This window comes from Borostomias antarcticus (genome assembly GCF_949987555.1).
Source record: "Borostomias antarcticus genome assembly, chromosome: 3".
NCBI lineage: Eukaryota > Metazoa > Chordata > Actinopteri > Stomiiformes > Stomiidae > Borostomias > Borostomias antarcticus.
The window spans coordinates 37,635,369-37,662,235 of record NC_140236.1 but is presented as its reverse complement, the minus strand read 5'-3'; the positions used below and the strand labels follow the sequence as shown (position 1 = coordinate 37,662,235).

The following is a 26,867-nucleotide window of genomic DNA, read 5'->3' as shown; positions in this document are numbered from 1 at the left end:
TCAATGTGGCCGACTGCTGGACTCAGAGGTCTGCGAATATCTAGATGTACTGTTACCACTGAGTCTACCACTGAGGCAGCCATTCAGCCGCTTGGTCAAACCACCATTCAGAATGTCTTGGATGTGCTGAACTATAAGGTTTATGGCAACTGCAATGAGAGAGACATATGGAAAGCATAGTGGACATCAGAAAATGTGAATGACATCAAAATTGTAGAACAGTATCACAATACAATTAACATTTTAGGCCTGAAATGAGTCAATTTATCTTAGTTTTTCCAACATATTTACTGTTGGCCCATTGACTTCCATTGTAGCCCAGAAAAACTGCAGCGAGTTCAATACTGGAAAGATCAGTGAAATGATGGTCTCTATGTTTCAGGTTCATGGTAGACAGACCACAAGTAGGGCTAAATGCCCAAAATAACACACTACCCCTTTAAAGGCCACCATATCAAAGAGAGAGTACTGAAAAATAACACAGATTTTTTGCATTTGCAGCAACTCTTTCACAAGAATCAATCACTGGTGTTAATATCATAACAGACTGCTTGCTTGATTACTAACATCAGCCAATAACCACAGCTCACCTAGATTATCCGATCCTCTGGGAATGATCACATCAGCATACTTCTTTGTCTACAGAAAGTAAGTAAATATAAAGGTTTGACAACTACATCAGAATGTAAGGACTTAATGGAATAAACACATTACATTAATGTATTATGTGCAAAGTGCTACTCACTGGCAAACAGAACTCCTCAAAGGCAGGCTTGACAAAGGTTATGTACTGTGTTAAAACTTGCTCCAGGTCTCGTCCTCGTTCACTGAGGTCCCGGAGCACTGAGGAATACAGGACAGGGGCAGTCACTCATCAAACTCCTTAACAGCCCTCATCTTCTGCCTTCCTATGTACTTGGCACAAATTGAGTTTTTCACCTCTACGTGAGAGCCGTGTATCTGCGTCTGTGTCCACAAACAGCTTCATCTGGAAGAGATCACGAATCTCCTGGGAGTAGAACATGAGGATGCCCTCAAACAGCACCACATCTGCAGGGTACACCGTCACACTCTCCTCTTTCCTGTAACATGCACATGACAATACATTAAACAGAAGGAACACACTGTTACAAAGGGAACGCCGTCTCCAACCCAGAAATTCCCTCTTTCCAAAACAGGATCACTGCAATATCCACATTTTATAGTGACCGTGCTGATATGCACTCACCTGCAATTGGTGACAAAGTCATACACTGGGATCTGCACGGTTTTGCCCTCCATGATGTCCCAAAGGGTCCTGACAATGAGCTCATTATCAAACGCATCTAATCAGAAGGAGACAAAGAAAGCTAAGCATAGGCCATAGAATCTGATCCCAGCAGAAGGAGTGGTGGTGTTCAGGCTCTGGCAGCTCAACCTCATACGAGATGTTGGAATCACAGAGACAGCAGGCTGTTGTAGTGACTAAGACATGGCTACCAATGCTAGTGAGAGGGGAAGGGAAGGAGGAGAGAGAGAAGAGAGAGAGAGAGAAGAGAGAGAGAGAGAAAACTTACCTGGGTGGTCAAAGTTGAACTGGCCCTTGAGAGCCTTAGACTTCTGTTCTGGGGTAAGGACCCTGTAGAAACTGTCTTGACTGAGAATGGCCACCTGGCGCTGGTGATGGTCAATCTTGTTCTGACCAAGCAGCTCCATGATCTTACTGCAGACTGAAGACTAAGAAATAGGATAAGAGAAAGCCTGTTAAATACTATGTATGTCTTTTTCTTATTTTCGAGGAGTTAAAATGAAAAGAGGAGCTTTAGTGTGTTCAAGGATGGGGTTTGTTTGGTTCAAAAAGAGGAGCTTTTGGATAGGGTTTGTTAGGTTCAAAATCCAATTCCTGTGAGGTTTAACACGCACAATAACTGGAGCCCCAGTGTCTTTGGCTAATGACATTTTTGTCTTTGATCACAATTGTATTTTGATCACAATTGTATTTTTCTCTTCCTACATGTCTGTAGTTTATATTTTGTTATGATAACCCTGCCTACCTAGTAGCTTAATGATAACAATCACTCTATAAACAAACATACCCCCATGGGGGTGTTTGGTGGGCAGGAGGATGGTGTTGAAAGCAGAGCTGAAATCCACAAACAGGATCCTGGGGTAGGGGCCTGCGTGTTCCAGGTGCTGTAGAAGGTAGTGAAGGATCATGTTTACTGTGTCGTCCACAGACCTGTTTACTGTGTCGTCCACAGACCTGTTTGCTCTGTAGGTGAACTGCAGGGGGTCCAGGAGTGGGTCCATGATGAATATTTGGTACAGCATAAAAAGGTGCTCAAAGACCTTCATTACTACAGAGGTCAGGGTGACGGGCCTGCTATGCCGAATAACAAATAAGGCCTACTAGTGAATTAGTAAGGAACACGTAGGATCACCCTAATTTGGAAATGTAGTCCTGAGAACAGGCTGATCAAGATGTCCTTTGGTTGAAGACAAGCTGCCCTAAATGCATTCGAAAAGTTTATTTAGGAACAAATTATTTTCATAAATAACTGTCAGGGTCTGTTTACAACTGGCATGCGCATGCCCAGTGTTGTGAATGGTGCTGTGATAAGCGTGTCCATATGAACACTATAACTAGTGGAGACACTGATAAAATGCCTGTGCAACCTGGAGGTTGTTCTCATTTCGTTTTCGTTCTCAACGTCGTGTAACCCAGGCTTAAGTGGTATTTTCAGAAAAAAATATTGAAAGACATGTTTTGGGGACCCCAGAGAAAGAAATGGGACCTTTAACAAAATAATTGAGCCCATATGTGTAAACGGTATGTACAGCAGTAATGTGAAAACTGCATTTCTTCATAAAGTAATGAAAAGAATAGCTTCACACTCTTATGTTCCAATGTTGACTTTTACTGGTCAATTTGAGCCTCAGCTTTTTGTCAGGTCATCTTACAAACAGTGTGTGTCACGCCCATAAAAATAGATGACCACAGGCCGTCTATTCAAATCTATTCTAGTAAAAGTCAACATTGGAGCATAAGAGTGTGTGGGCCGGGTTCTACTCTTTTCATTATGATCATTACTGTACCTAATCCAGCACCCCAGTAAGTGATGTGCATATCTTTTCCACTTTTCATGTTCAGAACGTAAGAAAGGAAAATAATGATTTGTGGTAATGTTTGACCCATGCTGTGCATTAGAAGGGGGTTGCACAGCTTGTGCATGAAAGGGTTAACTGTGTAACTTTATACCAATGCTTGAGTGTATGTGAAAGATAAAACATATTGGAGACTAATCTAGAATAATCATTATTTGTGAGACCACTGGTTACCAGAAATATTGTCCAGAAGTCAAAATAAATTATAATACAGGAATCAGGGTTTTGCCATTTTATGGGGGCATGTTTGTTTATAGAGTGATTACTATCATTAAGCTACTAGATAGGCAAGGTTATCATGCTAAAATATAAACTAGAGACATATGGGAAGACAAAAATACCAATATTCACCTTAGGTGGTACCAAAATCTGGATTGGCCCCTGGACTAAAGGCAGGGTAAAAATCACAAGCCATATAAAAATACTGATGTACTTCATTCCATACAGAGCATTTCACCACAAGCTCAACCCATCGGCTGAAATGTTTGCCAGTTTCACAATTCACAAGTAGTGCCTACATAGGCCCGCCCTACAGACATAAGCAGGTGTGCGACCACACGTGTAGAGATCAGCAGATAAACACAGAGATAGACAGAAACACACACATACACACACAGTGAGTAGACTTCCCATCAAAGTTGCTAGAACAGGTGCCTCTACTGGCAGTTTCTCTCCACTGGGAGAGGAGATAACAGGAAATGAAATGTATAAGCAAACTGTCTGTAGAACCGCATGTTTCAAGTATTGCAAAATAATATTGTCAACATGCATTGAGTTTATCATACTTATTCTGCCAGACTTGCACCTACTATGAATTTGACTTGGTCTGTTTGTGCATGGTAATAAAAACTATTTTTATTGCCATGCACCAAAAGACCAAGTGAAGACGGGAGAGTGCAAAATATAGCCTATACAGTACAAATATTAAAGGCTATACGGACATTTGGATGATGACGACCCTGTATCTAGACAACATATTAACAGATAAGACAATATATTAACAGACAAGTAGGTAGCATTTTGAAGACCTAACAGAAAGAGTTTGTCATGAGGTTTTGGAAACATAAACAAAACCTACAGCGGCAGCATACTGACGTAGCTGCTACGGGATGAGAGCAAGCACGTCGCTCCCTACGTTATGACATCTGGCCTACGACGTGTGCCACTGACCCCATTCTAATGCATTATGGTGGTCAGCTATTATTTTCATCACTCATGTGCAATAAGCCGGTCCTATGCGCGCGGTGAACAGATCGTGTACAAATAAATTATTAGGTTACTTTGTATGCAATAGATTACAGGCCATGTCGTCACTATCCCCATCCCCACGTTTGAACTGGTCACTGAACACGAAAGGTAGCCTGGAAACATTTTGTATCACACCAGCCTATTTACGGATATTTAGAGCCGGGTAGCCTATGGGTGATGCTATTCAAACAGGATTTCATTAGATTTTACTAGGCTAGATCTGAATACTGAATAACCCAGTATTTGATGAGGCTTCAGTCGGTTAATTTGGATTGGTGTCTGCAATCATATTATTCATTATAAGCCGACTATTCCACCCACGCTGTAACCAGCCATAAACGAAATGATGGTGCAATTTTGACACATAAAAATGCACGCGGCCAGCGCACTGACAGCTCATTGTTATTGAATGCCCAATTTAGGTTCGGCCTATAATTCGTCCAGTAAAGAGAAAACGCCAACCTTGCCACTGGCAGTCCCCCCGGCAACCCCGATCAGAAAAGGCTGCCGGTTGACATTCTCGTGTTCATCCTGATCCTCCAGCCATGCCTCGCAGTCTCCTGCCATGCTTGCTCTGCGTGTGGATGGAGGAGAGGGTTCTGCTCAGTGGCGCTCCGCCTCCTCCCATCTTTTAACTGCACTGCGTTTTGCTGATGCTCAACAAACGTAGCCTGCCCAGTTCCTACTGTAGGCTAGTCTGTAAAATGGAAAATTCACTTCACGTACTCTTGGCCCATTTGTTCAACATGATAATTAAGTTTTTTTGCAAATGTTTTATGCATCTAATCTATAAAAGAAATAGATCGAGGCTGATTTTTAGAACCTTGAACAGAGAATATACCATATGATTTGAACTCTATGGAGTCGACCTGTGTGTGTGTGTGCGAGAGAGAGAGAGAGAGAGAGAGAGAGAGGGAGAGAGAGAGAGAGAGAGAGAGAGAGAGAGAGAGAGAGAGGGGGAGAGAGAGAGAGAGAGGGAGAGAGAGAGCGTGCGTGCGTGCGTGCGATACCGGAAACGACGTACAACGTTTCCTGTTTAACGCTGAGTTGTCATCTCTCCGGCTTCACCCCCACGTTGCCAGTGCCAGCATTCTCTATCCCTATTAGCACAATTGTAAAGCAAACGTTATAACTTATAGCCTGCTACCATGAGCACTATGTTTGCTGACACGATTCTTATTGTGTTTATATCTGTTTGTACAGCCCTATTAGCGGAGGGTAAGTAGCCGCATGCAGCTAGCCATCTAGCCAGCTACCGTTAGCTAACTAGCTACTAGCGTCCCTTTCCCAGTCTGGGGTTAGCCCTAACCCTACTAGCGTTAGCTAACTAGCTACTAGCGTTAACCCTAACCCTACTAGCGTTACTAGCGTCCCTTTCCCAGTCTGGGGTTAGCCCTAACCCTAACCCCCTAACCCCCTAACCCTAACCCTGCTGCATATGATCTCTACAAGCACGCGGGTCTGAAACCACCATTTAGCTGCACTGCTGATTGCACTGGGCTGGGTTAGTCAATGGCTGTCTCGGGTCAGGAGTTATTTAGGGTTAGGGGTTATATATAGGGTTAGGGTTAGGGGTTATATATATTATTATAGCTGAACACAATTACGACTACGTTCTTGTAGCTAGCTAGCAGTTAGCGGATAGCACGCCCTCTATCGGCGAGTATTTGTGCGAGTCTTGCAACATTCTTGCTGATTGATTCTGGGTTCGATAGCTCCTGTCTGTCACTAATAAGTAATAATAATAATAATACGTTTTCCGTCAACTAGGTAGCCTACAAATACGTTATTGTAGGCCTATTGATATAAAACAGATCAAACTAATATTTTCCACACTTTAGATTGCCCTCAGATGTATGGACGATTCGGGTCCATGCCATGGGTCAACTGAGAAATAGGCTAATTATTCAGGGTGCAAGGTTGAGAGAGACTCCTTCTGTCGTAATAGCTGGTATCACAAACAGCGCCCTTCATAGCTCAGGTGCTGTATGTTGATAGTTCAAACTGCTTAATTTCTATTGAATAACCTCTAACCTTAAACATTCCCCCTCATCTTCAGGAATCACATGGGTCTTAGTGTATCGGACTGAAAAGTACAAGAGACTGAAGGCAGAGGTCGAGAAGCAAAGCAAAAAACGTGAGTCATTCAAGCAGTTAAAGCCTATTTGAATTGTGTCAGAAATATTTGTTTTTGATATGACAATGTGAATAATATTTCATTATTTTATCCTGGTAACATTCGCTTTAAATACTTTACTTGATTATATTAGTGGAGAAGAAGAAGGAAACTATCACAGAATCTGCAGGTCGCCAGCAGAAGAAAAAGATCGGTAAATACTATCCCTACTAACCCTAACCCTGTCTGCCCTGTTTAAATACTATCCCTCCTAGGGTTAGGGTTAGGGCTATAAATACTATCCCTGCTAGGGTTAGGGTTAGGGTTAAATACTAATACTACTAACCCTAACCCTAAATACTATCCCTACTAACCCTAACCCTAAATACTATCCCTGCTAGGGTTAGGGTTACTAACTACTAACCCTAACCCTGTTTAAATACTATCCCTACTAGGGTTAGGGTTAGGGCTAATACTACTATTACTACTAAATACTATCCCTACTAACCCTAACCCTGTCTGCCCTGTTTAAATACTATCCCTACAAACCCTAACCCTGTCTGCCCTGTACCCTAACCCTAACCCTGTCTGCCCTGTTTAAATACTATCCCTACTAGGGTTAGGGTTAGGGCTAACTACTAACTAACTACTACTAACCCTAACCCTAACCCTAAATACTATCCCTACTAACCCTAACCCTAAATACTATCCCTACTAGGGTTAGGGTTAGGGCTAATACTACTAAATACTATCCCTACTAACCCTAACCCTGTCTGCCCTGTAACCCTAACCCTAACCCTGTCTGCCCTGTACCCTAACCCTGTCTGCCCTGTTTAAATACTATCCCTACTAGGGTTAGGGCTAACTACTACTAACCCTAACCCTGTCTGCCCTGTTAACCCTAACCCTGTCTGCCCTGTTTAAATACTATCCCTACTAGGGTTAGGGCTAACTAATAACTAACTACTACTAACCCTAACCCTGTCTGCCCTGTAACCCTAACCCTGTCTGCCCTGTAACCCTAACCCTGTCTGCCCTGTACCCTAACCCTGTCTGCCCTGTAACCCTAACCCTGTCTGCCCTGTAACCCTAACCCTGTCTGCCCTGTACCCTAACCCTGTCTGCCCTGTACCCCTAACCCTGTCTGCCCTGTAACCCTAACCCTGTCTGCCCTGTACCCTAACCCTGTCTGCCCTGTACCCTAACCCTGTCTGCCCTGTACCCTAACCCTGTCTGCCCTGTACCCTAACCCTAACCCTGTCTGCCCTGTACCCTAACCCTGTCTGCCCTGTACCCCTAACCCTGTCTGCCCTGTAACCCTAATCCTGTCTGCCCTGTTTAAATACTATCCCTACTAACCCTAACCCTGTCTGCCCTGTACCCTAACCCTGTCTGCCCTGTACCCCTAACCCTGTCTGCCCTGTACCCTAACCCTGTCTGCCCTGTTACCCTAACCCTGTCTGCCCTGTACCCTAACCCTGTCTGCCCTGTACCCTAACCCTGTCTGCCCTGTACCCTAACCCTGTCTGCCCTGTTTAAATACTATCCCTACTAACCCTAACCCTGTCTGCCCTGTACCCCTAACCCTAACCCTGTCTGCCCTGTTACCCTAACCCTGTCTGCCCTGTAACCCTAACCCTGTCTGCCCTGTACCCTAACCCTGTCTGCCCTGTTACCCTAACCCTAACCCTGTCTGCCCTGTACCCCTAACCCTGTCTGCCCTGTACCCTAACCCTGTCTGCCCTGTTACCCTAACCCTAACCCTGTCTGCCCTGTAACCCTAACCCTGTCTGCCCTGTAACCCTAACCCTGTCTGCCCTGTTTAAATACTAACCCTAACCCTGTCTGCCCTGTTACCCTAACCCTGTCTGCCCTGTACCCTAACCCTGTCTGCCCTGTACCCTAACCCTGTCTGCCCTGTACCCTAACCCTGTCTGCCCTGTAACCCTAACCCTGTCTGCCCTGTAACCCTAACCCTGTCTGCCCTGTAACCCTAACCCTGTCTGCCCTGTAACCCTAACCCTGTCTGCCCTGTAACCCTAACCCTGTCTGCCCTGTTTAAATACTATCCCTACTAACCCTAACCCTGTCTGCCCTGTACCCTAACCCTGTCTGCCCTGTAACCTAACCCTGTCTGCCCTGTAACCCTAACCCTAACCCTGTCTGCCCTGTACCCTAACCCTGTCTGCCCTGTACCCTAACCCTGTCTGCCCTGTACCCTAACCCTGTCTGCCCTGTACCCTAACCCTGTCTGCCCTGTACCCTAACCCTGTCTGCCCTGTTTGGAAAAGTGAACCTCTATTATGTAAATGTTGTAGTAGCTAGAATTGTAGCATATCTGTTAACAATTTACTGAATAGGATAAACAGTGTAGAATGCAGAGTAATATTCATGATTTAATTTAATTTCACAGAGAGACAAGAAGAGAAACTGAAGAACAACAATAGAGACCTGTCAATGGTGAGATGGAGAGGAGAAGCATGGCTTTGTGTGTGAACATTTTCAAATCCTTGCTTTATTTTTAGTGTTAACCATTTTTATTGACTGTCCTCTTATCATTTAGGTGCGAATGAAGTCCATGTTTGCTATTGGCTTCTGCTTCACAGCATTGATGGGGATGTTCAACTCCATGTGAGTAAATGTGACACGCACAAAATGTGGTCACATTTGTATGTATTGGTTATATAATTGGTCCTGTAACCTGGGACCTGCAACATAGACCACATCAACATAGACCACATCAGTGGTTCTGAGCTTTCCAGTAACAGATATGGCAACTCATCAGCAACATGATAGGCTCACATCTCATCGTACGCTTGATATATGGCTCATTATCTGTGTTTTTTGTTTGTTTTTGTTTTTTGTCTGATTGTTTCAGTTTTGATGGAAGGGTTGTGGCCAAACTACCGTTCGTCCCACTGTCCTATATTCAGGGATTGTCGCATCGGAACCTTCTAGGCGAGGATTACACTGACTGTTCATTCATTTTTCTCTACATCCTCTGCACCATGTCTATCAGACAGGTAACTGTAGTAACACCATTATATGGACTGTAGAGTAGTGAAGATATGTTAAAAGATATCTTAATTGTCTACATTTATGTATATATATCAAATGATTCAGTACACACACAATGCAACACTATATTCAATATGTTTGATTGGTAAATGTGTGATACAATTGACATCCACAGAACATCCAGAAGATGCTGGGTCTGGCTCCTTCCAGAGCTGCAACAAAACAAGCTGGAGGCTTTCTGGGACCCCCTCCTCAAGCTGCCAAGTTCTCCTAAACCTTGTGGACAGTTTCTGCGGGCCTACTGCAGGCCGTAGGGAGTGCCTGACCACACAGCAGAAACAGCTCACTCATCTCCACAGTTCACACCATTGCTCAGATTGTGTTGGAATGGCTGTCTTTGCGCAACTGTGCAGCTACTGTATCACTTCCTGTATCTTCAGATTGTTTGTTTGTTTATTTAAGCTTTAGATCTATTAGCTTCAAAAAATTTAATATTGCTATTGTTTCTATGTTTGTCTCTCCTTATCAATTGCAAATGGTAAAGTTTTGCCCATAGAGATAGAAATAGAATGTGGGTTAGTACTTATCTGGTGTGTCCAATGCTGCCGACATCAAATACATGTTTGTAAAGAGTCAAACTCTGATTTACACATGATGCTTTACTAACCGCGGGTGAGAACGCTTAAGGGGCTGTTTGATTTGGTCATCAGTATTAATTTATGTGATTTCCTGTACATTGTTTCTTACAGATTAAAGTTTTATGAACACATTTTTCGACCTTACTGTATCAGGGTGTGTATGTGTGTGGATGGGGGGACAACACAACACAAAGTGCATAAAATATTATCCCTTTAATATCCCATTATAAGATAAATACTTTAAACATAAGTGATAGCCTGACACTCAGCTGAATTGCCATTTTGTTTCATCGAATCGCATTCTTAAAATTAAAGTGGGTGGGCGATTCAGGGGGTGGAGCCAGGCTAACAGACTGAGCCAAGAGAAATGTATTGCATAATACTTCCAGGAATTTAAACTGGAACAGAGTTCCAGTTAAGGTCTGAGTAGAGTAATGATGGCCTGGGATAAAGTCTGACCTACTTATTACCTCTGTATCTATGACCACCATCTTTTGATAGATAAACTACCCAGGGGTCAATTGTCAGTGTATTGTGAGCTATACACATTTCATATAGCTTTTCATAGATATTACACATGTCATTGCCATGTACAGTATCTGGTTAATTCTGCATGATGTATTTGTGGTATTCACATGTGGTGAAAACTAGGGGAAGTTAAGATGAGCTGCCTGAAAAGGTTATTTCAGAGTTATCTCAGTAAATGGACTGAGCTTTATAGACAGCACATTAGTTACCATAGCAACACAGTACCTGTTTTGTAGCTTACACCATTAAGCCTGTGAGATGGCAATGAACAATAAAATGTCACTTAAATACAATTCCTTAATTATACAAGTGCCTAACCCTAACCCTGACACAAAACACGGATTAAACCAGCCAGTTTACAAGTACCACTAGATGTGAGCTCTGACTATGGAGGACCATCTCATGTTGAAGATGACAAGATGGCTGGTCAGACCAATTAATGCACATATGCACTTAACATAAACAATCACCCTTGCAAATATTTAATGGACAGCTCATCAATGAAACTTGTGTTCTAGTAGAGCCACTTTGCTAACAACAGCTTGGGCATTTGTACGCCCTGTAAACATGTCAATAGAACACCCACAGACACCCTACCTCTGGACATGATCAAATTGGTGATAGTTGGACACTTGTGACCTAGCCAAAAACTATGTTTACTCTATGGAGTCCTTCTGTTTCCATCATCTCCCAAGACCCCTGGTGGGAAGGATGGTCAGCTCCCTCACCAAGAACGTACAGCAAAGGATCCTGAGACAGCTGAAGAATTTCAATTTTCAACCTGCCAAAGACAATGAATGATGATACACTTCTATGCCATCGAGTCCATCCTCACCTCCTCCATCTCCATCTGGTACAGATGCAGATTGCAGCATGGCATCTGCTCTGCTGAGAGGGTGATGCTGTAAACTACCATTCTTCCAGGAACTGCACACCTCCAGGCTCGGGAGATTGTGCATAATTCGACCTCAACCAATGAAAATGCTCAGATTTAAAACCAGGATTAAACAAGCTAAAGAAGCACCACATGTCTAAACTCAAGGGAGCTGGGAGGTACAATTTCCCCTGAATGAACTGTGGTGTGCTCCTAGTGGTGGGCTCTTGTACATCTCATACAGTAGGCCTATAAAATAAACCGGTCTGGTCCGGTTCCCTATAGCCCGCATATTGCCGAAAGAGGGCGTTCACCTGTCACTTCTCTTGTGACTGTTCTTTGGCTTGAACCAGCACGAAGCCTAACTTTTAAAAGGGCTCCGTCACTTTCCACTTTTCCCACTCTGCTGGTATCGCCAAGACAAACGGTAAGGTGCGCATGACTATAAATGTATGTTGTTGCATAGAGGTGAGCTGTTGCATTTTATTGTAACGTCTATGCGTTTTACACTTCGCAAAAAGTGACCCACAGCAGTTTTGAATTTTAACGCGAAATTGATTGTGCTCGTTGCGTTTGTCATTAATGGGTTCGACTTCCATCCCGGTGTGGAGCAGGGCAGAGAGCTCGGCTAGTGGGTTAGGGTTAGGGAAAGTCTTGGCTTGTGCAAATGAACCTGCATGATCCCACTCTTTGCAAAATCTTATCTGTGATCTAAAAATCGACTGGTGTCAGACTTTAGTCTTTTAAGTAGCCTATTTCTGAAGTCTTCTAGTTAGACGACAATGCTCATGTTTGTCTATTTTTATACAGATCTTCAGTCTTGATTTAGCAAGCTGATATAACGTTGTCTGTTTCTCTAATAGGAATTTGACGCTGCAACCTACCAGATAATATGGCTCAACCACTCCTCCAGTCAATGCCTAGTGCTTCAACAGGAACTGTCGAGGTGACAGAACCACTCTGTTACTGGGGTGGGAGCAGAGTTCAACCCAAGGATGGGAAAAACGTCGAGCCTGTCTTCGAACCTGCAACTGGTTTGTAGTGTGAATAACGTGTTCTCTAGACTAGTTCACCTCGTCCAAACAGTCACCACGAGGCACGCTGGGTCAGTCCAGGTCATGGAATGTCAAGTTCTTAGTCAATTACTTTTATTGCCTTATTGCATAACGTTTTTGGGTAACAGCGTGTATTAATATACAGTTGGTTAAACAACAACTACTTAAACTTGATCTTTACATGTTTAATGTTTTCACTTCATGTCATGATTCATGCCATGTAAAACATACATCATTATATACAACATGCATCATTATGTACGATTTTTCATCATCATTTTCCCCAAAAGTTTTTCATTCAACTCAATTCAACTATGTCAACCTCTATGCTTTGTTATAAACTCTTATACTGCATGTACTCCATGTGTGCAGGGCGTGTTCTGTGTAACATGGTGCCTTGTGGGACCGAGGAGGTGGACCAGGCCATGCAGAGTGCCCAGGGAGCGTACCTTAAATGGAGCAAGATGGCAGGCATGGAGAGGGCCCGTGTATTGCTTGAGGCTGCTCGTATCATCAGGGTGAGGCATCACATGCTTTTAGTTGGCAAGAATTCCCCACATCTTGTCTCACTGTGATACAGAGTAGATGGTACATAAATGTTGTGCTTTTCATAAATCTATTTTTTATTTCTCTGAATAGTGGGAAGCATATGATTGTCTGGAGGCTTAGTGTATAGTGAATTGCAAGACCTGGCAAATTAAGAAATCTTTACACATTTCCCAATAAGATTTCCAATGTACATCTATTTTGAAATACTCTTCAGATAGTATGAACCTGAATGACGTGAAACCTTTTCCACAACGTTACGCAACATGATAGACCTTGAGCAACTACGCAATCCCAGTTACTCATTAAAAGTTCAAACTCAAGTACCCATTTCATTCATTTGCACCAATTGGATTTGCATGAAACAAGATTTTTGGTTAGTAATTTCTCATTTTCAATCTGTCACAATGCAATACGTTGTTGCTGTTAACAGGAGAGAAGAGACAATATTGCCAAGTTGGAGGTGATCAACAATGGCAAGTCGATCACTGAGGCGCAAGTGGACATCGATATCGCCTGGCAGTGCATAGAGTACTATGCTGGCATGGCGGCCACACTTGCAGGTGAGCGCTCAGAAATGGGTGAGATGGAAAGAATGTGGGGGAAGGATGTGATGCTTTGTTCAGAAGCCCAATATGAGTTTTTCTAGACTTAGTTGAATTGCATGATATAAAATGGGTTGTTTTGTTGTATAATAAAGAATGAATATCCCATGCTTGCAATTCATTCATAGCTGTTTATGTTGTTCTCTTAAGGTCAGCACATCCAACTCCCAGGGGGTTCCTTTGCCTACACCAGACGGGAACCTCTCGGTGTCTGTGTGGGCATCGGTGCCTGGAACTACCCCTTCCAGATTGCAGCCTGGAAGTCTGCACCTGCCCTGGCTTGTGGTGAGTAGGCCGAGACCTCTATTGTGTTGTCCAGTGCAATCTTCTTGCCACACATTTCACACTAATGCAGTCGTATTTTATCATATTTTGGGAAGTGCCCTCTGGACATTCAGATTATTGGGGAGATTATTTTCTGAGGTAAATTAAGTAGTGTGTTTTTTTTCTCTCCCTCTCTTTCATTCTTCCTAGGAAACGCCATGGTTTTTAAGCCTTCTCCAATGACTCCTGTGACTGCCGTCATTCTGGCTGAGATCTACAAAGAGGCAGGGGTACCAGATGGGCTCTTCAACGTGGTGCAAGGCGGAGCAGAGACTGGCACCTTGCTCTGCCACCACCCCACAGTGGCCAAAGTCTCCTTCACTGGCAGTGTCCCTACTGGCAAAAAGGTACAGGGAAAATTAAAGATGAAAAAAAAGATATATATTTTGGAGCACACAAACTCTAACTGTATGTTGTCAGTTGAATTAATTCACTGGGCCTTGAGTAACAAGAGTATTGCATAAATTGTATAAAATTACCAACATATGAAATAACAACTATTCTCTCCACTCAGATTATGGAAATGTCTGCAAAGGGGGTAAAGCCTGTGACACTGGAGTTAGGTGGAAAATCACCCCTCATCATCTTCGAGGACAGTGAGATGGAGAATGCTGTGAAGGGGGCGCTTATGGCTAACTTCTTGTCTCAGGGAGAGGTAAGGCGTTGAGGTTTTCGTTTTGATTCTGTGCAGCAAGTCTGTAATGTAGTGTTGTTCCCTACCATTGGCCAACAAAGGGGCCACCCTGTCTGAGAGAAACTTTTCACGTTAGTCCAGGAGCAGGAAAGTTAGGCTGACTAAGTATGTGCTGGCCTGCCTCACTCGATTCCTTATGGTCCGCCACCAAAGGCCTGACCAGAGTGATTATATAAACACAGCGGGACAACTCCTTAGCCCAGTGCAGGCCCATCACTAAATTCAAATATCAACTTTTTCTTATGGCATGATTGACGTTCACAACTAAATGATTTCAGATTAAATTCTGATTCAGAATAAAGTGGTGACAGGTCCCCAGGAATAAAGTCAAGGCTGTTGATCATGAAATAAAAGCTGCTGTGTTGCTCATGAAACATTGTAGTGGTTCTGGTGATTATTTAAGCTAAAATATTATGACTTCTGGCTTTATTCTGTATAGTGGCTGACTATAGTAGCTCTTGGAGGACATATTTGTTAAGCCTGTACTGGATGTTGCTTGGAGGCAACCACTCGGCCAGAAACAATCCTAGGGAAACATTGTAATGCAATATCTTAGCTTGTCTGTGCATGAATCTGATGTTGAATCATCATGAGCATCATCATCAACTGTAAATTGAACATTTAAAGATGTACCCCAAAGCTCCTGTACTTTGAGTCAAGCCCATCATTTTACTGACCAAATACATGTGTTGTGTTGCCTATGTAGGTATGCTGCAACGGTACTAGAGTGTTTGTGCAGAGGAAGGTCATGCCCCAGTTCCTGGAGGAGGTGGTCAAAAGGACTAAGGCCATCCCTGTGGGAGACCCCCTGCTGGAGGCAACACGCATGGGGGCGTTGATCAGCAAGCCACACCTTGAGAAGGTGCTGGGATTCGTCAGTCAAGCCAAGAAAGAGGTACAGTATGAAACATGAGGTTATAAGAAGGGATTCTAATCAGTGAGGTATATGTATCAACAAGTTTGAGAGACAGCATTATTTAATGCTTTCAGATTCGTCATGTACTGATCATATCGACCAATGCCTTTCTGTTGTTTTAGGGTGCTAAAGTACTTTGTGGTGGGGAACCATTTGTCCCCAGCGACCCCAAACTGAAAGGCGGCTACTTCATGTCACCCTGTGTCCTTGGTGAGTCTCCTCTCCTGTCAGCCTTTTCCGCCATGGAATAGCTCTTTCATTTGAAGGTTCATTTTCCACATGCGTTGATAGTATTATATATAGTATAGACCTATTCTGTCTAGTGCAATGTTGTATTCTTAAATCTCTTATGCATTCACTCAATGTAAGTTGTGCTCAGATCAAGATCCATGTATTATGCTTGGCCTGTTTTATCTCTTTTTTGAATGGTATCCTCTTCATTTCTCACAACACAGATAACTGCAGTGATGACTTGACCTGTGTGAAGGAGGAGATCTTCGGCCCTGTGATGTCCGTGCTGCCCTTCGACACTGAGGAGGAAGTGTTGCGGAGGGCCAACAACACTACGTTTGGCCTGGCCTCTGGAGTCTTCACCAGGTACTGCCCCCCACACACGCATCTAACCCTAACCCTAACACATCTAAACATCTCACCCACATGGGAACCTTGTTCTTTTTCCATGCCATTGTCAAGTTTGGGTCAGTTCTTACTCAATAATCTTCTCTTCCCACCATTCTATCTAACTTGTTATAACTTCAAACTCTTACTCATCTGTCGTTGTAGGGATATATCCCGGGCCCACAGAGTGGCTGAGAAACTCGAGGCTGGAACCTGCTTCATAAACAATTACAACATTAGTCCTGTGGAGGTGCCCTTTGGAGGATACAAGATGTCAGGTGAGGTGTCATAATCAATCATTCAACTGAATAGTGGTCAAGGCCTACAGTATGTGTCATATTCCTGGAGAGACAAACTCTCTATGACTTTGTAGCCTCTAAGGACATGTAATTGTCTCGTGTTTACAATTAACATATTTAAAAAGTATTATTTGAGCAATAAGGTGAAGAAACTGAATTGCATGGTTAGAGATGCCAGTATTTAGAAAAACCAACATGCCTTGCACGACAGCCCTGTCCATCTGGAGGCCCTCAGCAGGATATTGGTTTGGGGCCCCTTGGACGCCGCCGGGGGGGGGGGGGGGAATATATATATATTTGGATGTTTTTTAGCCAGATTTAGAGGAATATCTCATTTTAAATTAACATTAGCATTACCTATTGTGATCTCATTCAGTATTTTCTCCTTTTCTCCCCACCTGCTCTCCCTTTAAGTCGTTTTTCACTTCCAACAGACAGGACCATAGGACAGACAGGACCATAGGACAGACAGGACCATAGGACAGACAGGACCATAGGACAGACAGGACCATACAGCACAGCACTGAGCACTTTGAAACTGACAATAACTGTTTGTCCACTAGGAGGCTCCAAACCTGCAGTATTAAAACATCTACTTGTGATGTAACAGAAAGATAAAGCATTCTACAGAAAATTGTAGTTTGATGTTTATATTTATTTTTTACACATTATCTATCAAGATAAAGTATGGATGAACTGCAAAACAACATACAGCAACAAATCAAGTGCAAAACCACTTGGATCACTTAGATTGGCCAATGGCCATGCAATGAATTATGCAGTAAGAGTAGTGTAAAACAAGTAAACAATAAACATAATTGGCCAACGGCCATGCAGTGAACTGTGCAACTGTCCAATGAACAGTAGTGCAAAAACAAACCAGCCTGATGTAATTCAAATCCTAGACCATTCAGTCATTCAAATGTAAACAAAATGAACAAGAAAACAATTAGCTAGCAGCAAGATGGCTAGCTTAGCTAACGCCAGTAGGAGCAACCACAACTATTAACAAATGTATCTCTAAAAGACACACTTGTGTCGCTAAATCCTAAATGTCCATCATCTGATAGAAATACAGACCACTGAACATTACCTAGTGCTTGCTGTCCTCGATTTTCTTTTTTCTTTTTTTCAGCGCTGCTCAGATAAATCCATGTGGACACGCTGGCTCACAGGGCGGCCAACGCCTCGAACTCACCAGTCACGCAAACACAACAGAACTCACCAGTCACGCAAACACAACAGAACTCACCAGTCACACGCAAACACAACAGAACTCACCAGTCACGCAAACACAACAGAACTCACCAGTCACGCAAATACAACAGAACTCACCAGTCACGCAAACACAACAGAACTCACCAGTCACGCAAACACAACAGAACTCACCAGTCACGCTCAAACACAACAGAACTCACCAGTCACGCAAACACAACAGAACTCACCAGTCACGCTCAAACACAACAGAACTCACCAGTCACGCTCAAACACAACAGAACTCACCAGTCACGCTCTAACACAACAGAACTCACCAGTCACGCTCTAACACAACAGAACTCACCAGTCACACGCAAACACAACAGAACTCACCAGTCACGCAAACACAACAGACGCTGTTTGCGCGGGCGGATTTGAGCGGAACCGAACCCACCAGATACTGGTTCAGAGGAACCGAACCCACCAGATACTGGTTCAGAGGAACCGAACCCACCAGATACTGGTTCAGAGCGCACAGCCGATAGCGCGCTTTATCGCTGTGTGTTGTTTCTGTAAAACTCAGTAGTTAGATCATATAACTCTCTTCGTTTTTCAACTTCAATTATCAGTCTGATGTCATTCATGTCTTCTGGGTGAGAGTAATGAGGTCTGGGAGGCGAGAGAGGATTTGTTGACAGCGTGTGGTGACGTCTGACTGGATGGTAGGATGCAAGCATGTGGAGATGATATTGGTGCTTTTATTATATAATAATATTAGATTAAAAAAACATTATATATATGTAGTGATATGATGAATATATTGTAAAAATCCCCAATGTATTTCTATGAGATTGCGCATGCGGACGCGCAGAAAATTCAGCCCCAAGCGGGAAAATGGATTCACGCCTGCGGCCTGTCCTCACGCTCGCCCCCGCTGAGAACAGCAGCATTCGTTAACATGGGAGCTGAAGTAAAGCGCAGCAGTGCGCACTTCTGCTGCTGGTTAGTTTGAGGAGTAATGACTGGTTAGTTTGAGGAGTAATGACTGGTTAGTTTGAGGAGTAATGACTGGTTAGTTTGAGGAGTAATGACTGAAAGTGAAAGCAAGCGAGCTGGGGCCACGGGGAGGGGGCGGGGCTCTAAGCAGCCGCTTACTTTGCTTATAGGGTGGGCCGGCTCTGGCAGCAACAAAACATTTTTTTCCAAGAGATTAATTGGTAGCTCTTATTGACATCCCTTCTGTTTTCAGGCTTTGGCAGAGAGAATGGCCAGGTGACCATCGAGTACTACACCCAGCTGAAGACGGTGGTTGTGGAGATGGGAGATGTGGATAGCCTCTTCTAAACTCCTGTAACAGTTTTGAACCCAGAGGAATCATCCTTCACCCTTTACACTTTGTTGCACTACACTCATGTTTTAAAGGGTCATTATGATTTATTATTTCCATTCCTTTAGATTTTGTGACTGTATTATGTAGCATTCATAGCAGTGTTATCAAGAATATCACTGACATGGTACTGACAGGAAGAGACTAGTTTGCACTCCCTAAGAATACAAGAAAGTCATGTAGTGACTGCTTGAGGCAGATGATGGTAGTCACTCTCTCTAGGTCATCCTCAGACAAGCCCTCCAGCGGCGTTTCCAGTCATCCTGATCCTCTATACATCTGGCTAGCCTGCCAGTACTCTCCGCCCATATGAACAAACAAAACTCAATACGTTATGAGAAAGGGCTACATATTGTTGGACCTCTTTGCCCGATTGTTGAAATGCCTTCAATTTGTACCATGTAACTTGTTCCACACTCTTCTGAATAAAAATGATTGTGTATCACACACAATCAACTCAGTGTGACTTTGATAATGTTATATGTGTCAATGTCTGTTGCCTTTGACGGCATGCAGCCCAGACTACTGAGGTGGTATGTCAACCAGTAGCAATATACAGGTGTGTGAACAATTCCATACTACAAAACACAATATATTAAACTCAACTTCTACTATTGATAACATGTAGACACAATAGGGGGAAGGGGTGGGTGTCCTGTTGGTAGAGATAATATTAAGGTAATGCTTATTTTAGAGAGATCAAACGGTAACCTTCATACCAATTCTTCGTTGCCATTTATGCGCATCTATTGGCCATTTTGATTTTCACTTGTCTGGTTTATGATCAGGCACAATCAAAGAATGTCTTATGTTCATGCTGGAATTAAACTTTACACTACATCAACGAAGAAGAATGGAATAGGATGGGATAGAAATCATCCAACTTTACTAAGAATGCTGCCACATATTAAACCCACCCAATACAGCATTAAACCCCATCCCATGGCCCCATATTAAACCCACCCAATACAGCATTAAACCCCCTCCCATGGCCCCATATTAAACCCACCCAATACAGCATTAAACCCCTCCCATGGCCCCATATTAAACCCACCCAATACAGCATTAAACCCCCTCCCATGGCCCCATCACATGATGCCTCCCCTCACATCCCGGAAACGGAAGTGTCAGCAAAATGAAGTCAGATTTTTCGAACAGAAAACTGGAAAAATAAAATTCCTGTGGCTATATGTGCTGTGCAGGGAAACTAGACCGAAAAAACTGCATCTGTTTTTGCTCATTTGATCTACAGTAAGTGGGTTTAAATATATAATGTTCCAGATGGAATCCATGGGATTGGCTAGTTGTGATGATGCTAGTGCTAGTTCATGCAGGGCATTCAATCTCTGCTCGCAAATACATGTCGCATAACGTCCCATGTGAATGGAAGACAGGTGACTTGGCTAGCTTGTAATACCATTTCTGGAGGTAGCTGATGATGGACACAGATACATATCAAGCACAAATAACCAAATCGTTTCCCTGGGCTAAAACAGCTGCTAGCTAGCGTGACAGCCGCGTTTCTGTTCAGCCAGATTGGCTCATTAGTCCTGGTCCAGGTCGGATACTATCGGGACTATAACGGGTAAAGCGAATAGTATCCCCACCTGGACCAGGGCTAACTATGCATATGTCATGCTGTTGTGCTAAGTACTCGTTGTTTAGCTAGTTTTCTCATTTAGCCAGTGTGTTATACTGAGCCTGTCATTTTGTTTTAATTGACATTAATGACAATTGTGTGATTGGCTGGCAAATAGCCTCCTTGGTTCCAGATCGACTATACAGTCTGCCCAGGGTGTAAATGGATACATGGCTGGTTAAACCCAGGAAGTTCTGCATGTGAATGTCACTTGTTCTTTCCTGCAGGTACACCTGAGAAATATGAATGACTTTGCAGTTCTCAACACAGGGCGGAAGATGCCCCTTATTGGGCTAGGAACATGGAAGAGTGAGCCAGGGAAGGTAGTGTACCTGTTTCATCCTCATGTTGTTGTCTGATAAGGATGACAACAGTTGTTCCTCCTGATTAGTATGTTATCAAGACTGGTGCTCAGCTTTCAGTGGTTGACATGCTTGGCTGCATTACAGGTGAAACAGGCTGTGATTTGGGCCTTGCAGTCAGGGTATCGTCACATCGACTGTGCTGTTATCTACGGCAATGAGGTTGAGATTGGAGAGGCCCTTCAGGAGACACTTGGGCCTGATAAGGTAAGCCCACCAACAGTTTTTTTTAAATTTTATCAGCCTTATACCAAGGAGGGCTTGTCTTAATGCATAATGGTTCTCTTCACTGAGTGTGTGTGTTCTCTCTCCTTGTGTGTCTTTTGCTGATATTTTAATCATGGTCTACTTGTGTATAGGCACTAAGGCGAGAAGACGTGTTTATCACATCGAAACTATGGAATACCCGGCATCACCCAGAGGATGTGGAGCCCTCCCTGCTCAAGACCCTGAAGGACCTGAAGCTCGAATACCTGGATCTCTACCTCATCCACTGGCCCTATGCATTCCAGTGAGCATCTACAGTGCATGGGGAAAGAGATTAATACTATAGCGTCAATCATACTTCCTTGTCATCCATACTTCCAAATCACCATTGCCTTCACACCACGCAACCAATAGTATCGTTTTCTAAATTACATCTCCAACTAAGACTCATCACTTACAACTATGACTTATCACGTTTAGTGTCTATGAATGTCAAACTGCACACAACCTAGATTGGCTTGGATTTCTTAATGTACAGGCTACACTGGTGTTCAGTTTCAGGATCATGTCCTCCCCTTCCCTTCCCATAGACAAGGTGATGTTCCTTTCCCAAAGAAGGAAGATGGCACTATACTGTATGATGATATTGACTACAAGCTGACATGGGCTGCCATGGAGAAGCTGGTTGAGAAGGGTCTGGTCCGAGCCATTGGTCTCTCAAACTTCAACAGCCGACAGATTGACGATATTCTTTCGATTGCCAGCATCAAACCCACCGTGCTTCAGGTAAGGAGAGAAGGGTCTTAATATGTCGTTTATTCCTATGCTGACCCTGTTACAGGCAATTGAGTCCCACTCTGCTGAATTACATTCAATTACACTGAATGAGCAACACTGTGTGTGTGTGTGTGTGTGTGTGTGTGTGTGTGTGTGTGTGTGTGTGTGTGTGTGTGTGTGTGCGCGCGCGCATGGGTGCGTGCATGTGTGCGCATGCTTCTGAAGGTGGAGAGCCATCCGTACCTTGCTCAGGTGGAGTTGCTGGCACATTGTCGAGACCGGGGTCTTGTGATGACAGCATACAGCCCACTGGGATCCCCAGATCGGGCATGGAAGCACCCTGACGAGCCTGTTCTACTAGACGAGCCAGCCATTGCCACCATGGCTAAGAAATACAGCAAGTCCCCTGCACAAATCATTTTAAGGTCACAATAATACTGCTGCTGAAGACTTTTTCACTAGAGGCTACACAAAAGTGCATCGCTACACAAAAGTGCATCGCTCAGATCAACTTGGTTTCTTTCAACAGATGGCAGACGCAGCGAGGAGTGGTGACAATCCCTAAAAGTGTGACTGAGGCCCGTATCAAGGAGAATATCCTGGTGAGTGTTGTCAAGTGTTTCAAGAACTGTTGCAATGCTTGTTTGTTTGACTGCAAAGTAGTATGCTTGTTGAGGGAATCTTGTATGTATGATTCTTTACCGATTTATCATCAAGGTGTTTGACTTCACCCTTGAAGCAGAGGAAATGAAAAGTATAATGGAATTGAACAAAGGCTGGCGCTACATAGTGCCAACCATCACAGTAAGTGGCCTTAGAGCCCCCTCTAGTGGTCAATAATAGTAGTTATTTGTTACAGAAACCAACTGTCTGACAAGGTAATAATAAGTGGTGCATCGTTTGTTCCTGCAGGTTGATGGGAAGTCTGTCCCCAGGGATGCTGGACATCCCCACTACCCCTTCAATGACCCCTACTGACCCCTCACACTACCACTCCCGCTTGTGCCTTGGGAACCCCTCCCTCTCAACACCCTCCAAGATTAACCCATTTTCAGAAGGCTTGATCTTTTTTTTTAATCACTAATTTGAGAGGTCTTTGAAATATGTGACCTTCATAGATGACATTTCAGATTATTGGTCATAGGACAGATTGAGAAGTAGAGTTTTTGGGGGGTTGGGTCATATCCATCCATATCCTTCTTATTAAACATTTTTGTTACTGCCCTTGCAAAGGCCTCATTGTTTGTATACCTTTATTAGAAACATTAGAAGATTACATTCATGAATAGTTTCTCCCCCAATAATGTCATGTACCATGGGAACACAACTCACAACTGTTTATTATGGTAACGTTATCTACATTAGCAGAGAGGTCACATTGTTGTGTAGTGCTAGCTACAAATCTAAAAGTAGGTCATATTTAGCTAACTTGGCTAACCCCCCAGAATGTGAGATATGTTATCGAACAGGTTTTCACATTAATTCAGCAAACAAGATAGCAACAGAGAGCCATTTTTACATCACTACCCCAATCAATATTGTTATCGTTAGTAAAATGGTGTATTTATGGCTAAATATCTAATGAGTAGGCTTCTGACATTGGTCCTTGAGGTGAGCTCATTGCCTCAAGGTCCAACTCTTAATGGAGTAGAGCTTATAGCTAACTTGCGTTCTTCTTCTGTGAGGTTTAACAGCAGCTTGCATCCCAAGCGTTGCATTAGGCTACCGCCATCTTCTACAGGATCCAGACAATCCGCTGTCCATGCCCACCACACTCTAATATGCCCTTTAAACCTGAACCTGCCCTGATCTTCCCATGCCCTCCATCATAACCTTCCTTTAAACCTGAACCTGCCAGCCCTGATCTTCCCATGCCCTCCATCATAACCTTCCTTTCAGAGACATTTCCGGGAGTGAACAACATGGTCGACTATTTCTGGAACCACACACCTCAAAGTCCAGTAGGATGTTTCCCAATAATGTGGAGAGCCCAAATGCTGCTCCCTTGAGTGCCTGTGTTGATATGTTAATCAAAAGGCTCCTAATTGCAAAATAGGTTCATTATTGTTATTCGTTTCTTTATTAATTGTAGGTTAATCGCCAAGAAAAACGCAATACCCTCTGTGCACTGCACCTCCGAGGTAAAGGATGGGTGTGAATGTGAAACGTGTCTCCTAAAGACCGCAGCTAGAGGACTGTCTTCTCTTTGGCTTATAGCCTACTAATGCTTGCATGCAGTCACTTATCCATAGACACTTCAAAGTCACTTATGCTCTTAGTCACTTGTTTTAGAAAGAAGATGCACTTGTGAGTTCTGGCAAGTGGTAGTACATTGGCTCTTCCTACGTTAAATGCAATTATTGTTAGTCGCTTTGGATAAAAGCATCTGCTAAATGACTAATGTAAAGTCACTGTGGACACCCACTCTCAATGGCCCAGCGAATAAGGCTACATAAGATCAGTTACAATCGAAAAATCTAAGACCACCAAGTATGAGCTAGAGCCTTTGGATGTTGGTAAATACTGACCACCTCTAGTGTCCGTCTTTCTTTCAGCCACTAACCAAGGAATGTATACACCAGGCCAGGTCCAGCCTGGCTTATGGACGTGGCTGTCTTGTTTCTGTTCAGGACTGGTAGGACGGAAGCTAGTCATGCCACTGAAATACTGTAGCTGTGAATTGAAACGACATGAAATAATGTCTGATAAATTAAGTTAGGTCTTGTCGCCTGGACAAATCAGTTCCAATCAGGGTTGGGGAGTAACGGATTACATGTAACGCCGTTACGTAATCAGATTACAAAAAAATCTGTTACAGTACAATTTAAAATATGTCATCTAGATTACAGTTACATTTGCTTATTAACGGGGATTACAGGCGTGATTACAATCACCCCTCGCCTCCTCATCAGTTTTACAAAATAGCCTTAAAAAAAGAAGAAAAAAAGTAGTAGGCTAATACCAATTGCGCGCAGCGCGCCAACAAGATTCCCACTGATGTGCTCATTGGACCACAGCTGCCAGACAGACAGCGAGCAGCACGGGCATCATGGCAGAAATACCGCAATGTGCATTAAAATCCTGGAAATACCAGCATTTTTTTTTATTTACCTGTCACAGAACCACAACAATATTACAGCACAGTGTAAACTATGCCTCCCAGCCAACAAAACCCTCTCGATGGCCAAGGACTCAACGTCCAACCTGAAAGAGCATTTGCAGGTAAGTTAACATTAGCTAATGACAAACGTTAGGGTACTTAACCTTAACCTTACTTCCACTGACAGCTAAATTAGCTAGCAGTAGGCTTCTACAGTATAGCACTAATGTTCAACTGGAAAACCAGACCTAAGCGCCCATTCAGATTATTTTCATTCAATAGTGTCTGTCGGCGTTATTCAAGAGCTATAACTGCCTGGGAAAACTGGTCAGTGGGTGCTTTATCCATAATATATACGTCTGTGTGTCCACTGGCAAGCTGTATAGCTTAATAGCGCCAATCACAGCTGCTTAGAATGCATTAGAGCTGGAGTTTAGAGCTGGCTCCGACGTTTACACCTAACGTTAGCTACGTTAGCAACGAGTGTCGTGTTTTGCAGACTGCAATTAACTAGCCAAGGCAAGATGACACGCAGCCTAACCTCTTGGATTTAACACTTGCTCTAACTGGGCGGGCGCTGGGCAACTGCTGTTTAGCTATGTTGTCAGCTCTAGAAGACAGAAAAAGAATAAATAATGTAGGATTTCTGGTGAAATACAGTACATTTTATATCTGGTGAAATACACAGTACATTTTATTTAAAGTAATCCAAAAGTAACTGAAAGTAATCCCTTACTTTACTTTTAAATTGTGGTAATCGGATTACGTTACTGATTACAATTTTTCACAAGTAACTTGTAGAGAGATGTAGGCCAAATTTGTCGGGAGTAAGGGAGTGATAACCCTACAAACGCTATACTAACTGCGTGGCTTCCAGCCATGCACAAAAAACACTGGTGAATGAGAGAAGTGGAGGGTCAGGGGGAGAGAGAGGGGAGTGTATGAGGACATGTAGCAAACTCATGAAACCAAGTTCCACATAGATAAGCTTGGATCACAAAAACAGTGGTGAGAGAGATGTCTTTTATGCTGGTGCGCACATTTGTGTGAGCATAAAGAAACGGAGCAGAAGAGAAACGTTGCAGAGTGCCTGATAGCACTGAAGGCTGGTGTCCAGGTCATCAGCGAACAGCTCTCAGCGTGAGATCTCACAAAGAGCAGCTCTAACACATGCCATGTGTTTTTCAATATGATGGGTAACAAGAATATCTGCCCTGGTTGTATAATACAGCTAACGTTGTATATTAATCCTAAGCATAGCCAATGTAGAAAAATGGCAATGATGGGGTATGTGATATTAATTTGTTGGTAGCTGTACTGACTACAGTTTGTCTTCCACCCGGGAGTTTTTCAGAGCTGTCTTCCCTGGTCAGTCGTCACACTGTTATAATACAGAAGACCCTGGAGGGGCAGCATTAGCACCGCTCATACCCAAACCCTGATGCGTTGTTGTCCTGCTGATCTCCCAGTGTGCATTACACCTCCTCACTCTCCTTCAGGCATGCCTTGGCTCTGAATAGGTGAGAGGGACAACAAGCATGTAGAGCATGAGTCACACATGAACAGTGGGCATTC

The 26,867-nt window shown here is 43.4% G+C and overlaps 4 protein-coding genes across 6 annotated transcripts; 3 read left to right on the top strand and 1 right to left on the bottom strand.

The window, feature by feature from the left end:
• On the bottom strand, positions 1–4,962 carry uck2a (uridine-cytidine kinase 2a; the record flags this gene model as incomplete). Its single annotated transcript, XM_084461749.1, has 7 exons — positions 4,855–4,962; positions 1,557–1,716; positions 1,229–1,325; positions 940–1,082; positions 746–843; positions 591–639; positions 1–149 (listed from the first exon to the last, which is right to left on the bottom strand). Exons 1-7 carry the CDS (start codon positions 4,957–4,959, stop codon positions 1–3), a joined length of 801 nt encoding a protein of 266 aa, XP_084317875.1. The 5' UTR covers positions 4,960–4,962.
• Positions 4,963–5,454: 492 nt separating this feature from the next.
• tmco1 (transmembrane and coiled-coil domains 1) lies at positions 5,455–10,295 on the top strand. 2 transcript variants are annotated; one of them, XM_084436257.1, is made up of 7 exons: positions 5,455–5,610; positions 6,452–6,529; positions 6,663–6,722; positions 8,922–8,968; positions 9,072–9,139; positions 9,387–9,531; positions 9,702–10,295. In XM_084436257.1, exons 1-7 carry the CDS (start codon positions 5,541–5,543, stop codon positions 9,798–9,800), a joined length of 567 nt encoding a protein of 188 aa, XP_084292383.1. In that variant the 5' UTR covers positions 5,455–5,540; the 3' UTR covers positions 9,801–10,295. The 2 variants fall into 2 exon arrangements, with proteins under 2 accessions (XP_084292383.1, XP_084292382.1); XM_084436256.1 differs by lacking the exon at positions 5,455–5,610 and adding an exon at positions 6,091–6,373.
• Positions 10,296–11,842: 1,547 nt separating this feature from the next.
• aldh9a1a.1 (aldehyde dehydrogenase 9 family, member A1a, tandem duplicate 1) lies at positions 11,843–19,673 on the top strand. 2 transcript variants are annotated; one of them, XM_084435817.1, is made up of 12 exons: positions 11,843–11,993; positions 12,430–12,600; positions 12,994–13,139; positions 13,601–13,730; positions 13,923–14,057; positions 14,247–14,443; positions 14,611–14,751; positions 15,497–15,685; positions 15,829–15,916; positions 16,162–16,303; positions 16,490–16,602; positions 17,058–17,232. In XM_084435817.1, the coding sequence occupies exons 2-12, from the start codon at positions 12,459–12,461 to the stop codon at positions 17,084–17,086; spliced, it is 1,452 nt and encodes a 483-aa protein (XP_084291943.1). In that variant the 5' UTR covers positions 11,843–11,993; positions 12,430–12,458; the 3' UTR covers positions 17,087–17,232. The 2 variants fall into 2 exon arrangements, with proteins under 2 accessions (XP_084291943.1, XP_084291942.1); XM_084435816.1 differs by lacking the exon at positions 17,058–17,232 and adding an exon at positions 19,070–19,673 and having other exon boundaries at positions 11,844–11,993.
• A 654-nt stretch (positions 19,674–20,327) lies between these two features.
• Positions 20,328–23,409, top strand: akr1a1b (aldo-keto reductase family 1, member A1b (aldehyde reductase)). The gene is made up of 9 exons (XM_084461778.1): positions 20,328–20,458; positions 21,074–21,169; positions 21,296–21,415; positions 21,568–21,719; positions 22,006–22,201; positions 22,418–22,617; positions 22,722–22,794; positions 22,910–22,996; positions 23,105–23,409. Exons 2-9 carry the CDS (start codon positions 21,089–21,091, stop codon positions 23,168–23,170), a joined length of 975 nt encoding a protein of 324 aa, XP_084317904.1. The 5' UTR covers positions 20,328–20,458; positions 21,074–21,088; the 3' UTR covers positions 23,171–23,409.
• Positions 23,410–26,867: the final 3,458 nt, after the last annotated feature.